Source organism: Talpa europaea (genome assembly GCF_964194135.1).
Source record: "Talpa europaea genome assembly, chromosome: 4".
Classification (NCBI taxonomy): domain Eukaryota; kingdom Metazoa; phylum Chordata; class Mammalia; order Eulipotyphla; family Talpidae; genus Talpa; species Talpa europaea.
The window spans coordinates 51,581,834-51,608,202 of NC_140070.1; the positions used below are offsets into that span (position 1 = coordinate 51,581,834).

Consider the following 26,369-nt stretch of genomic DNA (forward strand, 5'->3'; position numbering starts at 1 on the left):
TAGCTGTCTTCATAGATTACTTGGTATGAGAAGTCTGCAGGCATAAATGTGGTCTGAGCTAAAAACCTGTTTAGATACCCAATTAGGAACTCACTGGGGGAGCTCCCAATTGTTCCTACCTCTGAGTTTCAGCTCAGGCTGCTCCCCACTTCCAGAATGCCCTTCATTTGACCTGAAAGAATATAAATCCTGCCTTCTTTTGTGACCAATATTAAAATGAGATAAAAGGTATCAAATATCCAGAATTTCAATTTTTTCAAACACCAAATATAATAAGGACACAATGCACAAACACTCACACTCTGTGTGCAGGAGTAGAAATAGGGACAATCTTTTATAGTAAAAAAAATTCACAATGGATGTCAAGAGCCAGCAAAATACCTCAGCCTTTATCTAGTAATTCCAATCCCAGTAATCTTTCCCAAGGACATAACCAGAAATGGGGAAAATATTTATGAACAAAGAAATTCATTATAATATCATTTATATTTGCTGGTATATAACACCTGTAGTAAAGGGATATTTAAGTATATTGTAGCAAATTCACTTTATATAGACTTCTAAAATGAAGTTGGCAAAGGCATTTTAATGCTGATGTTAAGCTAAACCACTAACATTCAAATTGTATGCACTGTGTGATCCACACTGACCTTTCCCAACTGTTGTTTCACAAGATATTTATAGGAATGCTATAAATAGAAAAGTTCCATTTTCCAGCAAGCTTGGATAGTCATCACAGGCACATACTTTGAGGCTGCTGAGAGCCTTGGATATGCTAATGAAATGGAAAATAAAAAAAAAATTGAGGCTGGGTGTACAGGGTCCCTGTTTCTATGGGGAGCATGCTGGGGCTACAGTTCATGGGACACACTTTAGAAAAACTGGGGCAAATGCCTAGAAAAGATACCAATATTGAGAAAGATTGCTGCTGCTGTCGAGGTATGGAATTATATTTTATTTTCTTCTCCTTTAGAATTTATTGTGAATGTCCTACAAAATGCTGCAAATGTTGTGAAAGGAAGTTAGATAGAGGAGCACTCTCCATCTAGTATGGGCAGACTTGGGGGCTGCACATGGATGCACATGGCAGCCACCCCAATGGCACTAGATGGTGGCCATGATGGGGAACCCCCAAGTTGACTCTCTTACTCTGTCCACATTTCACAGGGAAATGTGGATTGTGGTCATGAACACTGTACCATCACCTGCTCCCTTCCCACCCTGGGCCTGGCTAGAGGTTTTCCAATGCCTCAGGGACCATGCCCCGGATGTAAACTATATTCAGGGTCTTGGAATATGCTGCCTGGCTTTCCCTGGTTACAAACTTCAAGACACTAGACATTCTTGGAATGGGTGCTTCCTTATTCAAGTACTCTCCTTAGCTCCCCACTCTTCTATCACCCCTAAACTCTGTCTTCAGTTCTTCCTTTGTTCCCTCCCCCAGCCTCTAGGTTAGCCCCACCCTAATCACAGGTTCAGTCCAAGAACACTGTGCCCAGCCCACGTCTGATCTCAGGTATGGAGCAAGAAGGGAGTATAAACCAGGTTAGGAGCTCTAGAGAGGTGTAACAGTCACTGAGCTGTACACTCAGTGGTGTATAACAAGATTTTGGAGACATCTGCCTGGACCCCTCCTGCTTACTTTCCAAGAGCCCCTAAAATATTCATCAGACTTTATCACACTAATGGGTTTCAAAAGGAGCAATTTTCTGAGACATGAGACAGGACAGTATAAAAAGAACATTAAGGAAAAAATTCTTATTCCAAAATGAAAGGGAAACGGTCATTTAGCATCCCTGTTGGTGTTATCTATTCATGAGAAACAGCACATTTAATCCAAAGTGGGATGTAGGGAGGGCTTTGATGTCCTCACCTTGTGGTCACCTTCATGCAGAACTCATCCGTCTCCACTGTCATGGATGGCAGGGGTGATGGAAGCCAGAGGATGTAGTTGAGAGAGATTCAGAGGTGGCCTCCACAGGGTGCATGGGGGATTAGAGAGAGAGAGAGTGCAGAAAAGAAAAGTGCCTAATGTGAATCCCAAGGCACTCAGAGGGAGGGCACACTGCCCTCCATCCTGATACCTTTTATACTTCCTATCAGCCTTCCCAAGACACACCAGTCTTGGTTTCTGCTTTGGATCATGCTGTGAGAGCTCAGTCCCTTACAGTCAACAATTTATTATTCCATTCTAGCTTCCAACATCTCTACCTGCCATAAAGTTTAGGTTTGGGATCTCAGTCTTAAGACCGGGAATCTTAGCTAGAATGGTTGTTGGGTTGAATAAGATGAATAAGTCTAGCAGCGTAATGTATGGGCATGATGACTATACTTCATAATATCGTGTTGAAACTGGAAAGGTGTTGAAAGGGTAGACTTCAGTTGTTCTCATCACATATACACAAAATGGCAACTGTAAAGAGATATGTCAATTAGTTTGACTGAACATTTCACTATGTTTGTCAAATCCTCACATTGTCTACCTTAAGAATATACAGGTTTTTTAATTATGTAATTTTTTAAGAGTGAAGGGAAACAAGGCAGAGTGCTCTGCTTTGAGCCTAGGCCAGTAAGACCCCTCTGTGGTCCTTCTCTTCCCCTGCTTCCCCCAACACCCAAGTACTCTGATATAGATCAAAGCTCAGTCCTCTTGGAAAGACTCTCTCTCAGAACCTATTTTGTTTGAGTTTAAGGGGGGACGTGGGATTATGACAGCGCCTCCAGAAACTCTTCAAATAGAGACAAAGGAATTGAGGGTCCCCAATTCTACATCTCATCCTTCTTCATCTTTCCATTCATTCCCTTCTATGCACTACTTTGCTCCTAACTCACTCCTCTTCCATTTTCTTCTCTTTCTCTTCCTTCTGGCCTTCTCTATCTTCCTCTTCATTCCGACTTTCAATCTAGCATTTTCCTTTGTATAGCTCCATCTATTCCCAAGCTTAGAAAAGTAATTCAACTTTTTTTCTACTAAAGAACTAAGAACATGTTCATACAAAGCAAATTCAAGCAGACACTCCCACCTATCCACAAAGAACTTGCTAGCTTAGAGAGTTGGTAATTATGTGAACAAGATAATCTGCCCCGAATCAAATGCTTGCTTGATGATTGTATTCTTAGGTGGTCCTCTCCCCCAGGTTTTGCTCTATAATGTTCAAAATGAGCTTCTTCTATAACTTCAGTTCATAGTAACCATTATGCTCATTGAGTTCTAAGCAGCAAAATTATTGATACAAAAATGTCTTCTTCCCCTTTCATAATTAGAATGAAAATCTCTTTGATGTTTCATTGAATATACAATTTTAAGTGTTGCTTCTCCCTTTTTTATTAGATTTGTGACAAAGAGTGGCATTACTATGTCATCAATGTGGAGTTTCCTGTGGTTTCTTTATACATGGATGGAGCAACGTATGAACCATACCTGGTGACCAACGATTGGCCCATTCATCCATCCCACATAGACATGCAACTCACGGTCGGCGCCTGTTGGCAAGGTAACCCTAAATCAAGACCTTCCCACCCCACCCCCAACACCCACCCCTTGGTCAATCTGTGTTCAGTCCATGAAAGTTACTGATAGAGAAACTGGAAAAGCAGGTGGTAGGAGAATTAACCAGGGAAACTTACTATCCCTTACTAATAAGACAGGGCTTATAAAAAGAAGAGTTAATTCAGACACTAAGCTTATGTAATAATAAAGTGCCTAGCTTGACACCAGATTTTGATTTTAGATCAATATAAGCAGTTTCATAGCTGCCTCTGAGTTACTAGTGGCTTTTGTTGTTCTGGAACTTCATTCAGTTTCAAATGGGGGCTGTGTGTAGTGAAGAGCCTGTGGACTCTTGCCCCGATATTGCCAGTTGGCTCCGATGAGTGCTATGCTGGTCATGAACCAAGGATCTCCTTTATCCTCACACAAGTTACCCAGACTTGCCCTGCCCCCAATGCTCTGCTCAAGGTATTAAAAAACGTGCAGTATGTGGGACTTTGCACATATGGTTGGGGCAGGTGGATGGTCCATAGGCACAATGGAAGTCCACTGAAGGACAGCTCTGAACAGAGCCAATATACAATGAGAGAAATGCTATAAACCCTTTATCTTCTGAGATACTTGCAACTCTAGAACCCAAACTTCATAGAAATCTGTATAGTCTTTGCTAATCTTTTGCTATATAATCCCTTAAGTGACCCTCCAGAACCAGGAAAAAGAGTTTAGACTTTGGAGTCAAAAAATTTTGAATTTGAGTCAAATTCCAGCCCTGTCATATACTGCCCATGAGGGCTTGGCAGAATCCCTATTTCTCTTATCACCTACTATCTATAAAACTAGAGTGACACCTATCTCACAGGGTTGTTGTAAGGGTTAGGTGCTGGGCACAGGGGGTGTCTTTGGCATGTTTCAGTAGAGTGAATAAGTACATTTGAAAACATCTGCTCCTTCCCTAGGTACCTAAACCCAACATGGCAGATGGTCTCTAAGACCTTGCTACTATGTGCTGGCTTCTGTGATTCCGTCCTCCGCTTAGCTCCTTGCACGCACTGATTTTCATCTCCTTCCCCAAGACTAACCTTCCCACACAAATCCTCCTACCCGATCCATCTGGAAGTCACAAGAAGCTCAGTGAGGCTGGAGAATAGTTATCAAAAGGCAATTACTAGGAGATAGGGCTTGTGGTGTAGGCAGGAACTTGAACGTGCATACTTTGGGAAAGGTGTGTAGAAGATTTGGGTATATTCCTTGAACAGAAGGCAGTAAATTTGATGGTAGATTTTCAGCACAAGAGAAAATCCTTTAACATCTTTCAAGTTGGGTTTCTAGGATGAGTAAGAGTTCCCTAGGAAGATAAGGAAGTTAGCAATATGTGTCATGGCAGGGGAGTTTGACACACTCATGCTCATATCCTGCATGTCAGGGTTCCCTATCACCAGAATATACACAGACAAGAATGAGTGGAGTAGAGGCTGGGAAAGGAGCTGAGTTCATAAGATGCCCTACTGCCATATTGTTCTCAAGGAGCTTGGATTCCCAGGAATACTTACTTCCTACTTGGAGTCACATTTTTTTTTTTTTTTTGTCTTGGAAGGACACATCAAAATATCTTTCAATAAGATACAGTGCTGCAAAATTAGTGGTCTGTGATCCAGCCCTCGTCTTGGAATGTTTCTAAACCTTTGGAAGTCCACTTCTATGCTATTACAGACCTGCAGTGTAAACCTCTAATTACCTTTAGGCCTGCAATTGTGAAGTTTTTAGGTGGTTTTTTTTGTTTTTGTTTTTGTTTGTTTGTTTGTTTGTTTGCTTGACATGGGAATTAGTTCATATTTGTGAAATTTCCAGTCGGGTTTAATAATGGAAATAGAAAATTATTTGATAGCAGCTGCCTGTTGGGTCCTCCTGGGAACTGGCTTCAGCCCAGTTACCAGGCACTGCTCTGCAGCCCCAATTAGCCTACTGTGTCCTGTTAGTGAATTGAAAGCCAAAGCAATCAGTGAAACCTCATTTTCATTGGTATTTTTTCCAGTAATTAAAAAAAATTGAGACTTCATTTATACTTAAGAAATGTTGCCAGTATAGCCTTGAGCATGTAGCGATCTTAATTTTAGAGAAAGACTCTTGCACTCAAAATGAACCTCGCATCACAGAAATGCCCTCCTTCCTCGTGTGGCCAAAGCACACCACCTTCTGTTCTCAGCATAGAATTAGACCAAGTTCTCGCAGTCTGACCAAGCTCAGACTGACTCAAAAACTGCTGCCCTTACACAAATACTAGGTCTCTCTCTGGTCTCTCTCTGGGACACAACATTTAAGAGACATTTAAAAGACTAGTTAATTTGTCCTTTTCCTTAGTTTTCCTCCTCATCTCATCTCTCACAGCAAAATTTCATGTTATACTCATAAACAATGAAAACTGTATTCACATCTGTTCTGCTCCTGGACTACTAAACTGGACCCAACTGCCCAGGTACTACATAGAAGGGGCCAGGAAGGCTGCTGATGGTGCAAGGCTCCAGCCCTTGGGAGTCACTAGGATGTCAGAGAAATGCCTCAGCAGGTGACACTCCAGAGTATCCTTCTCCCAACTCTACAACCAGAGATGTTCTGTCACTTACTTAGATTGACCTCAGTACACAAGTTTTAAAGAAGTAGATAAACTTATTCAAGGAAGCATGGTCCTAGGGACTCACTCAAGAAGCCCCCACCCTACTGCCTGCCTCACCCTCATCTATTCTTGGTGGATCTCATCGCAGGGTTCCCTACTTGTGGCTCTGTTCTCAGGGACAACCCACCCCACCTCTCCCAGGGGCTCCCCTCCACTGTCTGGACCTGGACCTTTACAGAGCATCCAGCTTTGCCCACTCCTGGCTGGGCAGGCTTTCTGCCCTACCTCTTGGTCTAACTGCATCCTATTTCTTGCTTAACAACAGCAAAAAAAAAAAAAAAAGCAGCAAGAAGAGCCAAGGCAAAGAATAGGAATGGTGCAAAAAAGTATAAAAAGGCAGAAAGAACCTTGAAAGTTGTTCAGTAATCAATATCTGCCATCTTCAGATAGAGGGAAATCGGAGCCACATGTGGTCCTGAGATCTGGTATGCATTTCCAGGTCACTTTTCTGCCAGATACTAAAATTAGTGTAGAGACTTAGAATGCATGCCTTCATTTAATAAGCTTTTCTAATTTAGTACAAATTCTCTTAATAAAGTCTGTGTTGAAATTATTCTGCATCCCTAGGGTCTCTGCTGCTAGAGAAAGAGGCACGTGCCAGCCAGTACAGTCTGCCTTACATTAAGGTAACATTTCCCAAGGAGGGTTCCATGAAGCCCCAGTCTTACAAGATGCCCCTTCCATTAAGAGGCCAAGGTCAAATTTGAGGTACCTCATAAGCCATCCCACATAAGTTTCCACTCTGGAGTCGCATTGAATGTTAGCTTATTAAAATGTCTAAAAAATCTTCAAATAAAGCAATTCATTTGACATTTAACCCTTGTTTCTCAATCTTATGTCACCATGGGACTCCCTCTTGGTGAACATTTGTGCTTCTGGAGCACTCTTTGAGAAACATCTCTCTGGAGGTATTTTTTTTAAAGATTTATTTATTTATGCATAGAAGAACTGGGGTACAGGCCAGAGGTGTGGGGGGGTGAGAGGATCACCAGAAACAGAGTGGGGAGCAGAATAGGCAGATTGACTGAAATACACAGCTGAGGGGAGCAGCAGGCAAGACAGGAGAGGTCTGCTGCACCATGTGGGTTAGCTCTATGGCCAGGGGTGGAATTCGTGCTACAGTGGCTACCCATAGCTTCATAGTGCTGTGTCTCAACCCCTTGAGCCACCAGGGAGGCTCTCTGAAGTTATTAATGCTGGTCTCTATCCCCCATTAGGGCATGGAAAAAGAAAGACTGGCTGTTTCACAAAATCTCCTCTCTTCCCTCTCCCTCAACCCCAGAACTGAGATAAGGTCAATAATTGATGCTGGTTGACTCACTTCCCATTTTGTAAGCAGTTTTGACCAAAGTGTGTGAGTCGTGATCTGACATATACAGGAGATGACTAACAAGGCATTTCTAGCATTGTCTCTATTAAAAACTCAAGGAAAGATTGTTCTAGATTTATCATGAAGGTGTATTGGCTTAAAGATGACACAGATGAAATTAGCTTTAAAATGTGTGTGTCTAGAAACTACAACTGAGTTATAATTCTAACTTTGTTTCTTACTATGAAAATTATATTACAAAATCTGACAGGGTCTTAAGGCAAGAGCAGCATCATTTTACTTCTCTGAGAGACACGTCAGAGGGGAGGGGAAAAAAAGAGAAAGAAGCCATTGAAGAGACAAAAAACTCCCATGATGTCAGCTCATCTTGCTGCTCCTTGGTTCTTGTTACCACTGGAACTCCTGCCATTTTTTCATTTTTTGCACATGCCTGTTTTGCACATACCTCTTTGCCTGTCTTCTTCTTGGACAACATTGTGGCATAGGTGTGTTTATGATCCCACTGTGCAGATAAGGAAACTGACCCTTGTTAAGGGCTACATGGAGCCTGGATTTGCACTCAGGTCTGTGCCACCTATCTCATCCTTAATTACGCTGCCACCAGCCCTGCTTCTAGGGACATGGAAGAAGGATGGTATGTCAAGCCTAGTAAGGAAAATAAGAGGGTTCTGGAACCTAGGGTCAAATAGTTTGTCCAAAATCCCTTGGCATTTTCCCCACAAACCAGTCAAGCTAAGGCTAAGGCCAAAAGATAATTACAGGCCCATCAGACCTGTGTAATGGTAGGAGGGCTGAATTTGGAGTGAAAGGAAAATTCCAGACCCTCACTGATGCTACTTACTGGGCTTGGTCTTCGAAGATAGGGTCCTACCTCCATACTCCTCAATTTTCATCTGGAGAAGGAAGGGCGGGTCAGGATGATAAATAAGAGCACTTCCAGTTCCGTGAACCAGGTCCCAACTTCAGAGGGTTGACTTTTGGGGTCATCTATAAGTCTTATGTTTTGTTTACTTAGAACATGCCCTGTAAATATTTGCTGAAAAGGCTAGAGAGATGGATATGTAAAGACTGACAAGGTCAGGAAAACCTGCCAAGTATGTGCCGTGGCCAGTCTTAATAGCAGAACATCTGTCTCCATATTCGCCTGCAGCCCTCAGCTTCAGTCTCCTGGGGTGTGGACAGTTTTAAAACTGCAGCTTCCAGGGGTCTATTACACACTTCACTTAGTCTTTGCATTCCTTGGTGCCTCCATCACCCAAATGAAGAAATGCAAGAAAGCAGGATTTCAGACAGTCCTACCATTTGCATTTCTCAAAATTGATACCCAACCATCCATGAAATTGTGTTCATTGAGGGGCGTCCCCATCAACAAGCCATGCACATAGCTGCAGAGGAAAGCGAAGTGGGACTGACCCCCACTGCTTCCTGTGGGTTTCTCAGTCTAAATAGCTGTGGGAATGACAGCAGGAAAGAAGAGACCAGCAGCACCCTGCATGCCCTTGCAAAGGGAGGAGATTTAATATGTTCACACAACACTGATTTTTTTACTTAGAGGAAAGTGGACATTACCAATTCAAAAGCTATGTTTATAGTTGGTGGGCCCCACCTCTCTGTTAAAGAAAACAGAGGGGGAGTTAATTCCCAGTGTAAACTCTAGCTTGGAATAACACAGGCTGTCATATTTACCAAATCCTTCTACATTTTCAAGACAACTGTTTTTCCCAGAAAACTTGATGCAAATCATTAGATGTTGTTGCTGAAGCTCTATATCCTCAGAACCAAGGGTAACAGGACACTCTCCCTCAGCGCTGTGTAAAACAAGGTCTAGATTTGAATCTAATCTTCACTAATTTAGGCTCTGTGGCTGTGGGCAAGTTAGCTGTTTTTGAAACCACCACCTATAAAAGGGGTTATAAATGTAGCAGGTAAGGATTTGAATTCACAAGCCAAAAAAAAGTTTTTTCCACACCCAGCTTTAGTTTCATTTCAAACCCACATTCCATCTGAGTGGGGAGATTTAACTGCAGCAAATTTGGAATTCTCCCATTTCCTTAGGATGCCGGCTGGTTTCAGGGGGATTTATGCAGGGCTAGGTGTCCTTGCAGGTATCCTCTGAAATGCGGCACACCTCTTTTGGTCCCCAGTCACAGTGATCCTTCAGGACTGGCGGCCTCTCCGTATTTCCTTGCATTCCTTGGTAAGCACAGAATTATTTCTGCTGCGTCTCAAGCTCTCTGCAAGACTGTCACTGTCCATCTGCCCAGATGTGCTGGGCCAACTTTCCCTCCTGACATTACAGCACACCCAGGACCCAGGAGGCCCACTCAGGTGCCCTCACTCTGCCTCTCTGTCATCTCACCTCCCTTCACCACCTCCCTGACAGCCCTCCATCTGGGGTATTATTTCCTAGTCCGGGGAAAGCCATATTTTCACCCCAAAGTTGATCCATATCCAGATCTTTCCTACCCTCCTAAGGGTTTAGGCTTCTGGAAACCAAACTGGGGGAGAGATTCAGCCTCAAGCCCCATCTGCACTTCTTGTCACAGCCCTCCCTGGGCAATGAGCCCAAGCCAGAGATGAGACGTGTAAAATGGGCGATATACCAGGGAAAAGTTAAAAGAATGGAGACTAAGCTCTCAAAAGTACTACCCAGCCCCATAAGGATTGATGAAATAAAATAGCATATAAAAGAACTTGCCATGTTTGAAGGACTATACAAATGATGGCTACCATTTTTCCCCTCTGATCTGTTATACAATAACTATATCATTCGTTTGGAAAGTAACCCTTCACTGCCTTAGCGTATCTAAGACACTGTCAGTTGACTCTTGTATTTTTATTTTATTTTCCCAGTGTCTATTCTTTATCTTTCCAGCCAAATATGAACTCCTTGAGAACATGGCCCACATCCGATAATTAACTGAATCTAACAGAAGGCTAAGCAGGCAGAAAACACTTTAAAATGTGTGCAGATCTAGCCTAAGGACTCCAAAATCATGTTCGCAAATATTTAGGAAAGTTCTTTGTGTAAGAAATCAGGTTATGTTCTTTCTTAAAATAATTCATGAGCATGTTTATGTCTAAATGTTAATAGAGGAGCCATGTGGTATATGCAGACACCCTAGATAGATATATATATAAAAAAGAGATTTTCATGTATCTATTATTTTAAAAATCCTGCATCACAACCATCCTTGGGTGCAAATATGCTGGCCTCCTATAATAAAATGCTAATTAAACTGAGTTGAGAGTTACACCACTAATAAATAGAGTGCATTACAAATTCTGGTATTCTTAAGTCAAAATATAAAACATGAATTTTTGCTGAGAGAAGATAAGGTGTTGGGAAATGCCTAGCATCTAAGACAACCACAAAGTTTGGTCTAGAAGGATAGAACTGCTAAATGAGCAGTTGAGTGGGACTACATAGCAAAGCACCATGGACCCTGTCTGGACTGGCCTGACCACACCAGATTCCCCAGCACGAGTTTGATCCCTGGCCAGGGAGGTGACCCACTTTGTGCAGCAGACCTCTCCTGTCTCGCCTGCTGTACCCTCAGTAATGTATTTCAGTAGATCTGCCTGTTTTGCTCCCCACTCTCTGGTAAATCCTCTCACCCCCCCCCCACCTCTGTCCTATACCCCAGTTCTTGTATGCATAAATAAATAAAATAAATCTTAAAAAAAAAATAAATAGAACCTATCCCTGGAGCTCAAGTCAACCCCCAAGCCTCAGGGCTGCCATGGGAGAGGGCAGGAGTGAGGTAGGTGTTGGAGAGGCAACCGTGTCCCGCACTCTACCAGTACTTAACACCATCTCCTTCCATTTAAAAAGCAATCATGAAATATGTGCCTTGTGCCAGGCAGGGTGCAGGATGCTGGGACAAGACACTCTGTTGTTGAGAGAAATAAATGAGTCAACTTATGCAAAGTGCAGTTCTCAATCCCTAATACCTGCTCAGTATTGTCTTCATTAACATGAATAATGCATGAGCGCTCCCCGCCTTCCAGGAGAGAGATTTAAACAAATAAATTCCAGTAGTGTGCAGAGTGGCCAGAACAATCTCAAGATGGCATAAAGGAGAGGGATCACATAAGGAGTATGCAGAGGCCAACTTCGAGAAGCTCACAGCCCAGTGGTTTCTAACCTTGACTTCTTTGTTTCAATGGAGGAGTTTTACAAGCACCCATCCTATTATAGTTAAGTCAGCATCCTGGGGTGTTGAGTCACCAGGTTCACTCTGTCTTTTGAAAGACTCCAGATGATTAAAAAGTGCATTCCAGGTGGAGGACTGCTATTAGGGCATTGCCAGGCTCAGTGTGTGGAGAAGGTGCTGTGGGCCAGGTCTGCGGCCTAGGAGAGAGCATCGTGGGCCAGGGGCGCTCTCTGTGAGCAGCAGATGATAAGGCTAAAGAGGAGTGAAGGACCAGAAGGATTCACCTAATCTTGCAGCTGGGAAGTGTTCTCTCAGTGTAGGGAGGAATGGGCATGAGCAAAGTCACGTGTGCAGATTGAGAGGGTGTATCATTCTGGAATCAATCAGGAAAATGAAACCACAAAGTAATTTCAACAGGGAAATATAAAGAATTATTAACTATGACAAAGGATTGGAATAATGAAGACTTAGCTGCTAAGAAGTGGAAAGAACTCTGAAGAATATAGGAATGTAACTATCAGCAAAATCTACTACCCCCAGAGCTGAAAAGAGCAAGGGAGATGCCTCTGCCCTCCAGTTTGAGGAACAGACCGTGTTGGCGCAGTGTGACTCACTGAAGGGCAGGGAAGTCACTGTGATGTCACTCTGGCAGAGCTTGCCAGAAATCTGTCTTATGGGTTGCTGGGGAAAGCTGTTTACAAGTAGTTGTCTGGCTGGGGCACACTTTGCTGTAGAAACACGGGAAGCTAAGTGCTGGGGGAGTGGGCTGGCCACACCTTGCAGCAGGCACCGGGGAAGTGCAGGAGCCTGCTGAGCAAACACAGGAGTACCAGGAGGCAAAACACAGATGTGTTCTCTACAAACAAATGGAGCCTCGAAGAGGTTGCAAACCCTTCCCAGGGCTCTCCAACAAGGCTGGAGTTCAACCCAAATCCATCTTTCCTGTGTATTCTGCTATCTCTCTAAACAAACGGAAGTGCAAGATCAAAGCTAAGTCTGTCAGTTCGAGCAGCCTAGAAAGGGAAGGGTGTCTGTGCTCAGCCATGGTGGACATCCTGAAGGAGGGGAGGCTTCAAATAAACCTTAGGGGAAACCCTATTTGGAAAACCAAGATTAAAAATGGGTGGAATGGGGGAGGAGTGGGGTCAGGGAGGGGGCTTGCAGGCTGACTGCAACAGGAGAGCAGTGAACACATTCACATGTTGCAGAGTGGACCCACGCGCAGATAAGACTCAGCTCACGCAGTAGAGACAACGGTAGCATACATATATTATTGGGCAATGTGAAGAAAGCCAAAGGTAGAACAGAATTAAGGAATCCATCTAGACCAAAGAGTTTGAATTTTAGGGAATGCAAAACAGCTCCTTGTTAGAGAGCCAGGACCCATGGCTGTTGTGTTTCTAGGATTACTTGACTGAATTTCTCTGTAGGATATAGGAGAGCAAATGCCAGCTTTGGAGTCAAAAAGACCAGGACTAATATGCCATCTCTGGTGCTTGGCTGTGTCCTAGGCAAACCCCTCAACCTTTCCTCTCCCAGTTGTGGGGTTCGCCACATGTCTGCTGGAAGCGATGATGGCCTCTCAGGCTCACTCAGATGAAGCCCATACAGCCTGGCACCGGGCAAGCTTTAAATCAGTGGTTGTTTCCTTCTCCCTCTTGTTTTTACTCTGTAAGCCCTTCCTTTCCTCCAAGACAGTTCCTGCCTCTGAACACTTTTTCAAAATTCAGAAATTCCAGGATTTCTAAATCAAGTGCTGCTAGGTACTTGGGAGTACCAGGCCTTGAGCACGAGGCAGTCTGTTGAGTTCTGGCCCCACTCACCATTGGGAAGGAGGAGTTCCTTTAGGTCTAGGGGATGCTGTGACTGTGCCCTTGGATTCCTGGCCAGATGGTGCCTTGGAGTGGTGTTTCTTAGCCAATCTCCAGAGGAAATTAAGTGTGCTTCTTCATCTTCTAGGTGGGGAAGTCACCAAACCTCGATTTGCTCAGTTCTTCCACGGCAGCCTGGCCAGTCTCACCATCCGCCCTGGCAAGATGGAGAGTCAGAAGGTGATTTCCTGCCTGCAGGCCTGCAAGGAAGGACTGGATATTAATTCCCTGGAAAGTCTTGGCCAAGGGATAAAGGTAAGGAAGGAGCTGGCCTGACATCACCCACAATAAGATCACCCAGCACCGGTGCCCTCCAAGGAAACAACTTGTACAGAGATGGTTCCACAGCAAAGGTGCTGCTGTGAGGGGAGATTAGTGACAGTAACTTCCATGATGGGCTTCTGTCTCCTGAAATTTCTAGGCGAAGCCTTTGTGTGTAGTCCATGCATTGCAAAAAAGCAGGCACGGGTGGAAAGCCTACAGGGAAGGAGTGTTCTGTTTCATTTGTTGGCGGATTGGTTGCTTTGTTGTTTATTTGCCTAAAGGAACTGAAGAGGCATGCACGAATACATTCAAAGATATTTTTTAAAAATAAAAAGTTTGGACCATGTAAAATAAAATTAGAAAGGAAGGTTAGCAGGGTGGGTGGAACTAGACAGCAGACAAGGAGGTCACGGGATCTCACGGCATTAAGTCGAGGCACAGCTTGGGCTCCGAGCAATCTGGTCATCAAAGGAAATGTGAGCAGATCCATGATTTTTATTGTCCAGGCAAAATAAAATATTTTGAGTGATCCAAGAGAATCACGTATCCCCCACTCCCCAATGGGCAGGAATAGTCCTGGTCTCTCCCGACATTCGGAGCGCATGCTAGCTTTGGGCCTTGGATTTCTGAGCAAAGAGAAATCAATGTGGCCCCCACTCAGTTGTAACATATCCCAGCAAGAGCAGGCAGGCCCTCAACCTCTAGAAGTTAGGGTGCCCCCTTAGCCTCTAGGACACAGGCTGCCCACAAGGCATCCACAGCTATGAAGGGTTCCTTCTTGGCCATTTCCTAAAGAGAGGGGAACCAGAACAGAGGTTTCCCAACTTGCCCCCTGTTCTCCACCTAGCGCTGCCCACGGAACTCTGCCCTTCCCCCACCCCACCTCCAGTCTGCCTCTCCTGGACAGGGAGTCACCCTCCCTGTGACCTATACCCTGTTGGTGGGTTTGTGGAACTCTGATGCAGGGTAGCTTTGGAGGGATGAGTGATCTGAGCACATCATGCTTTTCTTTAAGTCACTTTAGCAAACATTCATGGACACTCATGTATTTTCTGGACAGAGTAAAGGGACTCAAATGGACATTCCAAGGTTATTGTCTTCAGGGAACTTAGCGGTCCAGGCAGACATGGTTAATTCATCATGTGGTTATAATGACTGTGAGCATTAGCATTTTCTGAGGCTCCCCAAAGAGCCAGGGACTGTAATGTTTTATGGGTATTAACTCATTTAAACCCCAAAACAACCTGGTGACAAAGGTACCCCCAAATAGTCCCATTTTGCACACGAGAAACTGAGGACAGGAAGAAAAAGAAAATTTGCTTATGAGCCCAGAAATAGTAAGAAGCAGAGGCAAATTTTGAAGCCCTGCCCCAGAGCAACAGAACCTGAGAGCATGACAGTTAGGGAGGGCTCCTTGAAGGAGGTAAATCCTGTGTAGAATGTTCCAGATAGGCACAACTAAACCCAAGAAAAGTGTGGGAGTTGGGGAGGAGGCCAGGGGAGGGAGGAGCACATCACTACAGGAAGATCCAAGAGTATGAGGCAGGGCAAAGGGCTGAGGAACCAGGGCACGCACTAGAACCCCAGGAAGGTCACTGCTCACAAGGGCCCACATTGCAGAAGGAAGGGTAGAGAGTGTAACCAGAGAGGTAGACAGAGGCCACACACCATGGGGATTTTTGACTTTATTTAGGTGTCAACATTTTTTCCCTGTAGGTATAACAGTCATCAGGGTAGCTAGTACAATCCAGGTAGATGTGGGAGGCTTAGGACCCTGGAAACTGGGTCAGGGAGAGGAGATGGGAGAACACAGATAGGGTAAAGCAAGAATGGCTTCATCGAACATTGTTTAACTTGCATTGAATACACAGACACGCGTGCTCACCATAGCTAATCACCTGTCATTGAAGGAAACAGACCACCTCTGTTGGAAAGACTGACTTTACACTACTCTATTCATGACAAGCTTCTTACGGCACATTTTAATCCGATAGCCTCACTCACTCGCAGAGCTGGGTGAGGTTTGACCCTTAACCTACTCCTGATGTTGTTTCCTTAGAGTGCTGGCAACCCAGTGAGGCAGAAATTCTCCCTCTCCTCTCTGTCTGGCTCAGAATTTGCTCCCTGCCTCTAAATAATGTTCTCCGCTCCGGACCATCCATGGGGCCACTAATTCAGGTCTCTGTCACTACAGAACAAATAAACCAAAGATGTTGCACCTAAGAATACACATCCTTACAATGGCAATTAAGAACGATAGCAATTTCTAGGGCCTCCCTGGTGGCTTCATCGGACATTGTTTAACATGCATTGAATACACAGACACACGTGCTCACCATAGCTAATCACCTGTCAATTTCTATCTAGACGTCACAGCCTGTGAAAAGAGGAGGTGCTAAAAAAGCTGTGAGGTGGGAGGCACTTATTCTGCTTTTCAGGATGCTACCTGCTCATCACCCATCACTGCAAATGATCCTTCTCTATCCTAAGGACATGGCTGGCCAAAACTGGAGCACTGTGTGAGAAGACACACAAATTAAAGGGCATCCATTGGGGGTGATTTCAACTTCATTTTCCCTACTCCTCAAAGCAAATTAAATAATATGACCCCATTATAGAAATAAGATTGGCGCACAGGGACCTGTCCAAAATAAGCCCTTACTCTTTTCTCCACACCCGCAACTCAGAGTAAAAGTCTTTCTTAGAAAATTATTAAAATTACCTTCCCTCCTGCACTCCCTCATTTATCCCTTATTTCCTTTCTGAATAATGCCTATTTTTTTCTGACTGGTTCCTGGCCTCCACCCTTCTCTCTGGCTAATCCAAAGCAAGTCTTCCTGTGATTAGGAAAACATCCCGTCTGCTCACAGTATAGGTTCCTCTTTTTACTTGTTTTCCCCTGGATGATGCTTATTTATAAATATTTCTCCAATATGTCAGGAGTCATTAAATTGTTTGGTTGTCACTGTTCTGTATCCATAAAAGATACCGTGGAATAGCCACATTCCTGAGGCACACCCTGTACTGATTTTCATTCCACAGCGTGTAAGAGTGGGAAAGAGCTCTAAGACAAGACACTCCTAGGTTCAAATCACAGGACAGATATTTACTAGTGGGGTGATCTTGGGCAAGGTACTACAATACTTTAAACCCCAATTCCCTCATGTATAAAATGCACTTAGTATTATCTTATAGTGAATCAAATATAAATGCAGGTAAGATAGAGATATAATGCAATAGCGATAGAGATCGTCCCGAACAAATCTAATAAATAGGCTCTCAACATATTACAGTTCCTTTCTGCTGAGTTGGCCTTGCACTTGGCTTTGCTGCTGCCCAATTGTTTTAGAAAGGTAAACCTAGGTGACGGTTGTGGCAGAGGAGCCTGTAACATGGCAAATCTTCCTCTGGCCCAGTCTGGAGGGGCTGGCAGATGCCAAAGGGCATGGCAGGGTACCTGGAGTGTCATGGCCAACATGCCCTCAGGAACAGGCCAGGAGTATGGGTCAGGGACTTCTCTGATGTCCCAGCCTGCTAGGTGACTAGTAACACCAGGCAACCTTCGAGGCGAGCTGAGCATACTGCAAAGACCATCTGTTTAGCAGTGCTCTGTTTTCAAAGTACAGAATTACGATGACTATACAAAAACCTAGTTTAGTGGAAGGTTTTACTGTAAGAACTGTGCAGATGACTAGGCCAGTGCCCACTTGCACAGCCTTTGGCAGCCTCTAGGGAATTAACCAGCGCTCCAAAAGCCATTACCCCATTCCTCCCCTAGGTGGCAGCAGTGGGGCGGTACCCCCTGTTGACTGTCAGGAGAAGAAGAGGCAATCATCTGGGAGTACTGCGTGAATTTTCTTTTGGTGACTGGAAAGAAAATCTCACTGATAGTTGGACAGTTTACTAGATATTCAAAATGATGATTCCAACCCAAGACACAGTCTGAGGGATTTTACTCTGTGGCAAGTATACCAACAAATAGAAGTTTGAATTTATATAGGTAGGTTATGTAGGTAGGAACAATGAGTCCTGAGATTAAAAGTGTAATTATTCTTAGCAGGGGAGCCTCTAGTTCTAAGTTGTTCCATCCTAAAGATAGTCTGTACTACCTATGCACAGAGGAAAGCAAGGCGGGTTTTAACCTCTTCCTTTCTGAAGAATGCTTTGCAAGGATGCAAAAGCCATTATCAAATCCTCTGTATCTAGCTCCTTGGTTTGTCAGTGGGGCTGAAAGACTGGCTTTATCTGCAGGCATCAGATGTTGCACAGCTGTTTCAGACTTCAAGGCCGTGTTGATGGCTTTGCTCTCCTATCTGCCAGAGCATTTCCAGAAAATTTTACAGTGTACTCACACTGTTCAACTGTGACATGAGGCTTAGAGATCAGCCTCCTCTGCCCAACTTTAGCCTTGTCTCATGCTTTGTGTGGTGTGACACCCTGTGGGGGTACTGAGGAGAAGTCAGTATACCCTGCCCTCAAGGGCTCACACCCCTGATGGAAGAACACTAACTGGTGGAAGAACACTAGCTGACAAACCACCCCAGAACCCCGAGGCTACGCTAGGGCAGGAGTGGTGGTAGTGGTGGGGGGAACATGAGGGAACATAAGTGGTATTTTAGAAGAATGACCTTGAACCAGCTCAAATCTGAAAGGGCTGCTTTGTGAAATACTCTGACGGGGTGATGACTCACCAGCCCATGGCAGCTCCATGACTGAGCACCTGAGCCATTGAGTCATCCATGGAAAAGGGGGAGCGAACCCAGAGGCAGACTGTGGCATTGCTGGTGTATATGCCCAAATCCAGCGCAGAAGTGGTCCTAGTGACCAGATATCCCAGCTCAGAGGGGCCCTGCTCAGAGTTTTGAGAACAGGAAGGAAGTGGGTCATAGGACTACAAGAAAAAATGAAGGCAGGGGCACCAGCATAGACAAAGACTCAGTACTAAAACAATTGCAGTATTAAGAATTATAATGAGGGCCTCCATGGTGGCACAAGGGGTTAAGCACAGCACTATGAAGCTGTTAGCAATCACTGCAGCAGGAGTTTGATTCCCCAGCAGACCAGGGAGCTAACCCACAATGGGGCAGTGGACCTCTCCGATCTCACCTGCTGCTCCTCTCACCCCCCGCATTTTTGGCCTACATCCATTTCTTGTATGCATAAATAAATAAATCTTTTAAAAAAAGATTTATAATGAAAGCTATTATCGATGAAACACCTTTTAAGTGCTCAGTACTTCATCTATGTTACCTCCTTTCACCCAGACAGGTAGATATTAACATCTTTATTATTTAAATGAGGAAATAAAACTGACAAGGGAAAAGCAAATAGCTCACATTTGTGCTCCATAGAGTATACTGGAACTGAGGTAAGCAACATGGGTGCTCCCATCTTTCAAAGATGCCGTACTGCCTCGGGGTGGTGAGAAGCATGACCAGAAAAGACTGATTCTTCCAACAGCCTAAGTGATCGCAGCAGCAAATGACTCCAGAATGTCTATGGGCTAATGCTTAAGAGGTTTTTTTCTCACTCTGAGGTGGGTAGGTGGGGTGCGGTTGCTGGCCAGAACCAAAGCTGTGGAAGAACAAGACCAGGGCTGCTGGGGGCTTTCACTGCCTCAGTCCAGAGGGGCAGGTGACTCCCACTCACGGCTCACTGGCCAGGGGCAGTCACATGGTCCTGCCCACACACTTCATGCTAGGCAGCTGGGAAATGAAGTGTCCAGGATGCTCAGGAAGAAAAGGAGAACAGGCTATAGTAAGCACTGACAGTGACTCCCAGGGAGACATGACTAAAAATGTACCTGGATCCCCGCAGTACCAGAGGACTCAGGGCTGGCCAGCTTTGTTGGACCTGAGGCTCTCTGCTCTTTGCACCCACTGCCTACAGGCACTTCTCTCCCCGCTCTCCTCCCAACCACACTATCCAGGTTTGAGCATTGGAGCCCCCAGGACTCCTGCAGCATCCATTTTGGTGACAATGGAGTAGTTTCCACCTGCTGCCCAAGTGCTGCCTGTGGGCCAGCTGGCCAGACTACTCCAAAAGTCTCCAGAAGTGGCAGGCATTCCACCCTGTGGCCCCTGCTTCAGGGTTGCAGGGAGGAGTGTTGAACCCCTCTGGGGCAGCTCCCTAGGGAGGCTCCCAGCGTAGGGAGCCTCCATGGGTAAGGAGGCCCATGAAGTGACAACATTTCTTTGGGGAATAACAGGAGATGATATTGAGTAAATTGTGTGGGGTGGGCATAGGGGACCATTCACTAGTCCCGCTAACAGGGCTAGGTTCTGGGATTAAGAAACAAGAGTGAGCACCATCCTCAGTGAGTTCATGGTCACTGCTCTGTAGTAACTGTACTGCCAATTCATTAGCACTTAGGAAATCTATGAGGGCCCAAATGAAGGAAGCTGGGAGGAGGAGATGACAATAAAGCATGTGAGAGTTGAAGGAGATAAAGATTAAGGTACCAGCTGGTGAGGGGCAACAATGCAGGGGTTTATGTGGATCAGTATCAGCAATGGTGCCCCAGATACTTCCCCGCCTCCAAAGGTTCAGGCCCAGAACAAGGAACTCATAAAGATATTCAAGTCTGATCAAGAAAAAATTAGCATAGATAGATTTTTCTTTTAACCCATGAAAGCATGCTTAGTCTCCTGCTTGGCAAAAGAAGTACAAGTTACAGCTATACCATGGCATTTATGACCTCTCATATGGGCAGATATCCCAAAGTCTGACAGTATACTCTGTTGTTGAGATTTTCAGTAAAGAGGCAATCTTCCCCAGGGAGTATTTATTGATATAATGCCTCACAATGGAGAGTTTGGCAACATTTAAAGTGCATGTACTTTTTGATCTGGCATTTTCTTTAGGCATTAATTCTACAGCTACATTTGCACACTTGTGAAATGTTATGTGTACAAATTTATCCATTGTGGCATTGTTAGTAAGAGATTAGAAACAATCCCAATGTCCATAGAAGACTAGTTAAGTAATTTATCTATGTACTATACAGAAAGACCTCCAAGATATGAGCTAAGCGGAAAAATCAAAGTACAATATAGTCTGTGGTAACCCACCTTCAGTGTAAGAAAGGAGAAAAATGGAAATCAATATAAATTGATTAAACAGTCATAGACTGCTTAAGTGTAACTGTCAGATTAGGCTAGATTATGCCACAGTAATGAATTAAATTAAAATTTTCAGTTGCTTAAGCAACAAAGTAGTTTTATTCACATTTCATGTTTATGATGGATTATTGAAACTCTGATCCTGATCCATATCGTCCCCACCACAGATTGCTAGATCAGGCCCTAAGGAAACATTGCAGGTTTTATGGCAGAGCGAGAGGGGCACGGCAAACCACTAACTTCCTGTTAAATCTCCCACATGGGTTTAAATCAGACAGTACTTCTGCCCACATTTCATTGGTCAAGCAAGGCACATGACCTCTACTGAGTTCAACTGGGTAAAAATGTATGTCGTGCAAAGGGGACCATAATCACATGATGGAGCCTGTTGACAATAGGGCAGACGTGTTTAATTTCCCAGTAAGAGGGGAAGCAATTTGTTATGAATGTGTCTCTAAGAAATCAATGTAACAGTAATGATCTGTCAGGATTGTGGAAACTCAATGGATAAGATCTAGAAATAAGATGTACATTTTTACTTTATTAATTATCTCTGCATTTCTATATATCTATGTACTTGAACCATGTGAATATATTATCTCTTCAAAAAGTAAATAATTGTCAAGTAGCTATGAAAACATATATCCACCCTTTCCTGTGGATGAGCTTCATCATCCTTTTCTCCCTTCTTTGAGACATGAGTTGACACCACGGATAATGTTTCTGACATCTTATGGGTAACAGTTCCTAGTAATTATTGCTCAGTGTGTCAAGATCAGTAACTCAAACAAGCACAAAAGCAGTTCTCCATGCCCTGTTTAAAGAAGAGTAAGTTCTGGGGGGAGAAGCCCAAGTCTGTACCTGCAGCCTCAGTGGGGAGCACATAGTCGCCTCGGCCTTCGCCAAGTAAGAGATACCAGGAACTCAGGAGGGACTGGATAGACAACAAACCTCTGCAGGCATATAAATAGCAAATGAGTGAAACTCATGGGAAACCAGAGTTTAGCACCAGGAAAGCAAGACCAAGAATCAAACCTAAGAGAAAAGGAAAGCCGTAAGCTAGAAAATGAATTTCAAGGTTGCAAGCTAAGAAGATGGGGGGCTGTCAGAAAGTAGACAGCAGGGTGAATGGAGGGGCAGTTCAAGAGCAAAGATAAGATAGAGTGAAAGGAACCAAAGTCCAAAGTTTCTGGGCTGGAGGTTGAGGGGGTGGGTGGTCAGGACCCCTCAGAGGCATGGGCCACCTCTCTGAGGGCTCCATTGCCAAGATTCCAGTGTCTGGGATTGCAGAATCCATCCTGTGGCGGGACTGATATTTAGGGGAGTGGATCATCCTCAGGAAACCTCACAGGAAGGGCCCCAAAGCCCACCAGAGGGAGGCAGGAATTGCTTAAGGTGTTAAGCCCTTCCTCTGTGCACACAACTGTTAAACTTGTGAATGCCTTCGAGATGAGTGTGTTGGCTACAGTGGCCTTTTCCTGCAGATGAGTGTCTCACTGCATCCATCTCTCTCTGCCTTGTCTTCCAGTATCACTTCAACCCTTCCCAGTCTGTCCTGGTGATGGAAGGTGATGACATCGGGAACATCAACCGCGCCCTCCGGAAGGTGTCCTACATTAACTCCAGGCAGTTCCCGACGGCTGGTGTGCGGCGCCTCAAAGTCTCTTCCAAAGTCCAGTGAGTGGTCACTAGTCAGCCTGGGCCAAACTGAGGCACAGGGATGGTCCCTTGGGGATGTTCCCTTGCAAAACAGGATTCCTTTCTCTTCAGCTGTTGGCAGTTTTGTTTCTCACCCTATTTGGATGTCCCAGTGGACCTATATTCGCCTTTTGTGTTCTCAAAGAAAATGTTGCATTGTTTTGCCATCTCAAACCAGCTTTCTCTATTTCATTCTTTATCTGATCTAATGCCTAGAAGGCACTGCTTCCTGTAAAATTTCAAAGAGCTGAGTTTGTGATCTGATTTAAGGGTACAATGCCTGATACATAGTAGCTACTCGACAAATGTTTATTAAATTGAATTAATCAACCAAGCTTTTGGCGCTCCTAGATACCATAGGTATTCGAGAGACAGCGAGGGCACTGTTCTTGTCCCTGGGCATCGGAGTTCAATTGAGGAGATGAGACTACTACTGAAGGCTGTGGACAACTTATCAAATAATTTCTCAACCACAGGAAGTATCTGGGAAGGCAGCTAGGAAAGGAACCCCAGAAAAACCCTGGGAAATAGGAGTCCCGTGGCCCCTGAAGCCAGGAAAAAGACCCAGAAAGGTAGGAACAAGAGTGGGAAAGATGGGTCTGCTGACTGCCACATGACTGAGCCTGGGACAGGTCCAGGATGAAGCCCACAGGGCCCAATTATGTTCTATAGTTAGTAGGGGAGGTGTTCCCACCTCCACACCAAAGGACACATCTGGAGGCTAGGAATAGAGAGAAGTCGCCTCCACATTACAGTGAAGAAGAGGGACCACTTTACCAGTCTCCAGCCCTGGGACCAGGCTTCCCCATAAATTGGTGGATTATTGAGGTTGATGTGACAAAGGACCCAGAAAACTGGAAGCAGACAAGGACCCCATAGGAGAGGTTGGAGTCCACCCAAGCTACCCTTCTCTAAGAAATTATCCCAAAGGATGCAAGATGAAAGCTGCCACCAGCTGGAGCCCAGCCAGCATTCCCAGAGCATCCATCTGGGCCCTGGGGTTCTCCATGGAGCTAGATCTTCGACCTAGATGGCAGCAGACAGTGCCAGTGGCAATGCCTGATGAGGTCTGATGAGAAAATTGGATCTGTCAACACTTACTGAGCTCCAACCAGGCTGCATGCTCTGGGTTGGCTTCTTTCCTATATCCTATGTGCATTTAATCCTTGCTACTGTAAGACTGTGTAGATAAAGACTAGACCTATTGTATACATGAAGACTAAGGCTCATAGAAGTCAAGTCCCTTGCCTGGAGCCAGCCAGCCCAGGAGGGGCCGAGCCAGGCTGTGAACCCTTGTCTATCTCACTCCCCAGCCTTGTTCTTGTGCATCAGGCAGAGGAGGGTGGTTATGGCAGCTCTCTGCTCCTGCACCTGCAGTGGGCACTGTGAGTTCTCCTCCCAGAGAGAACATTCTCTCCGCAGCGTGGGAGCCTAGCCCTGGGTCCCATTTAGTAGCATGGCTGCAGCCAACCAGTTAAACAACACTGTGCTTACCAAATACTAAAGCACATAACAAGCAGTTGCTACCCAATTAACGTTGCCATTTATTACTTTGTTAAAAGATAATTAAAGGTTTAACGGTTACTTGTTGCTTGTATAGAAAATTCCTGTTTCCCCCAGGAGCCAATCTTTTTAAGTCCTTAGATTGTTAGTAGTTTTGACTATAATGTGGCTTTAAATTTGAATGTCTGTTGACATCCTTGGAGATTCTTTGCCATTCAAGGACTGGAAGTGGTCGTGGCCTCATTGTCAGTCATATGACAATGGCTTTGGTGTTTGCTCTTCCCTGACGCCAGCTGTTTTCCCAGGTGCTTTGGGGAAGATGTGTGCATCGGCATCCCCGATGTGGATGCCTACGTGATGGTGTTGCAGGCCATGGAACCCCAGATCACCCTCCGAGGCACCGAGCGCTTCTGGAGACCCGCGGCCCAGTTTGAAAGTGCCATAGGGGTGACCCTCTTCCCTGACCTCAAAATCGTGAGCACCTTCGCCAGAGCCGAGGCCCCGGGTGACTTCCAGACCACAGGTACCTGTGCCCTGGTGCATACTGGGTTGTGGGTGGGAAACTCAAGTGCTCCCAGCCACGGAAAATCGGAAAATCATACTTTGGGACAAGAGAATTGTTCACCGTAACAGGGTCATTTATAAACATCGAAACAATGCGGATAAATAATAGGAGAGGAACGTGGCTTGGCAAATTCTGACACACTCAGAATGACGTTGGAGGACAGGCATTTACACTAAATGATAAGTGAAAAAGAAAGCAAGATGTGAAGTTAGAGAATCTATACATAGAGAAATGCCAAGGAGGAAACACCCTAAGGCCAACAGTGATACCCTCTGAGAAGCATGTTGAGTCAATTTGTTTCCATTCCCCTCCACTTTCCTGCAACTGCCAAATGTTCTGTAGTGAGCATGTATTATTTTGATAATCAGGAGAAAAAGTAAAGAAACACAAAGAAGGAATAAAACTGCACCTTAATATCTGTCTACACAGTAGAAGTCAGATCTTATTCAGCAGTATTTCACTAAGCTTTCAGGAAACATTCAAGTTATTATTTCCAACAGATTCATTATGGGGAGGACTACTCAGTGAAAGTAGAGTAATTTGAATTATCTGCTATGGAGTTTGTTAGTTACTGGGTGGGGAGGGGAGAAGGAAGGTTAAAGAAAGAAAGACGGGAAGCAGGGAGACAGAGAGGGAAACGTGGGGCCCAGATCTAGAGGGGAAAAAGCCATTTGAGAACTGTCTGTCCTCCCCTCCAAGAGCAGCTGCTGATGAGGTACTGGTGGTTGTGGACCCGGGTCCCTAAAGGGCTGCTTCTAGACCAGTCCTAATTACCCACTGCCCTAAACCACCCTGACCCCCAGGGAATGGGGTGCCTTGAAAATTCTTAACTCACAAAAAATAGATGGTGTCCTACCACCTGTCCAGCAAAGCGGTTTCCAGGTAACACTCTAGGGTGCAGTAGGTAGCGTGATCTTACCTCTTCCCCTCATTTGTGGCTAAAATCAGACAGGAAAAGGAAGGGTCTCTGACCTCAGAGGCTGCAGGCCATCAGCATCTGGATTCACTTGGCCTGATACCAGCTTACAGCAGCAGGCAGGGGAAAGCAATTATCTGGGTCTGTAACTCGCCTTCTGTTTATGAAAGGAGGTACAGATCTCATGCAAGTGCCAAGAGCTATTATTAGAACTTTGTAGATATTGCTCTTATTGTTGTTAGGACAATCATTATTATGGGTACCTTAAACAAGCAGGCTAATTGCATTTGCCACCAGGCATATGACCTCAGTGACCTGCTCTGGTATCTTCTGTGCCCATTGACTCATGCTGTGCTACTTCAGTACAAAAGGCTAATCATTTCCATGCACACCCCTCTTGCCCTCATTCCTGGATGTTCATTGGTTCACACTGTTGCTCATACTTTACCCTCTGTCTGCAAGGTCCCTCTCTCTCCTCTGCCGTTATTGCTGGTAAACATCTCTGCCTTCAGCCTCTCTTCCAGAAGGTCACCCCACCACCACCATGACCCCTAGACCCCCAACCTCTGGTGATTCCCTCCAACACACAGTTGCAAGCCCTCCACCATGACTGACTCAGCCCCTTAGGCACAGTGGGAATCAAAGGAACTGCATATGGAAGATACTGCCCATAATGCAAGCGCAAGAGAAAAACAAGAAGGTGGCAGGGACTACCTCCCCAACCTAATGTGACCAGGCACTTTGGGGGGGATGGAGGGGGGCATGAGCTCATCCAACTTGCCA

The 26,369-nt window shown here is 45.0% G+C and overlaps 1 protein-coding gene across 2 annotated transcripts in view; it reads left to right on the forward strand.

The window, feature by feature from the left end:
- Positions 1–26,369, forward strand: part of CLSTN2 (calsyntenin 2) — a gene marked incomplete at both ends in the record, with an annotated part of 596,568 nt that overhangs the window by 564,894 nt on the left and 5,305 nt on the right. Inside the window, 4 exons of one of the 2 annotated variants that reach the window (XM_084231583.1) lie at positions 3,332–3,494; positions 13,608–13,774; positions 22,433–22,581; positions 24,411–24,628. In XM_084231583.1, the coding sequence (XP_084087709.1) occupies positions 3,332–3,494; positions 13,608–13,774; positions 22,433–22,581; positions 24,411–24,628 (697 nt within the window). Of the gene's footprint in view, positions 1–3,331; positions 3,495–13,607; positions 13,775–22,432; positions 22,582–24,410; positions 24,635–26,369 lie in introns of both variants that reach the window. The other variant, XM_084231584.1, reaches the window with a different exon arrangement.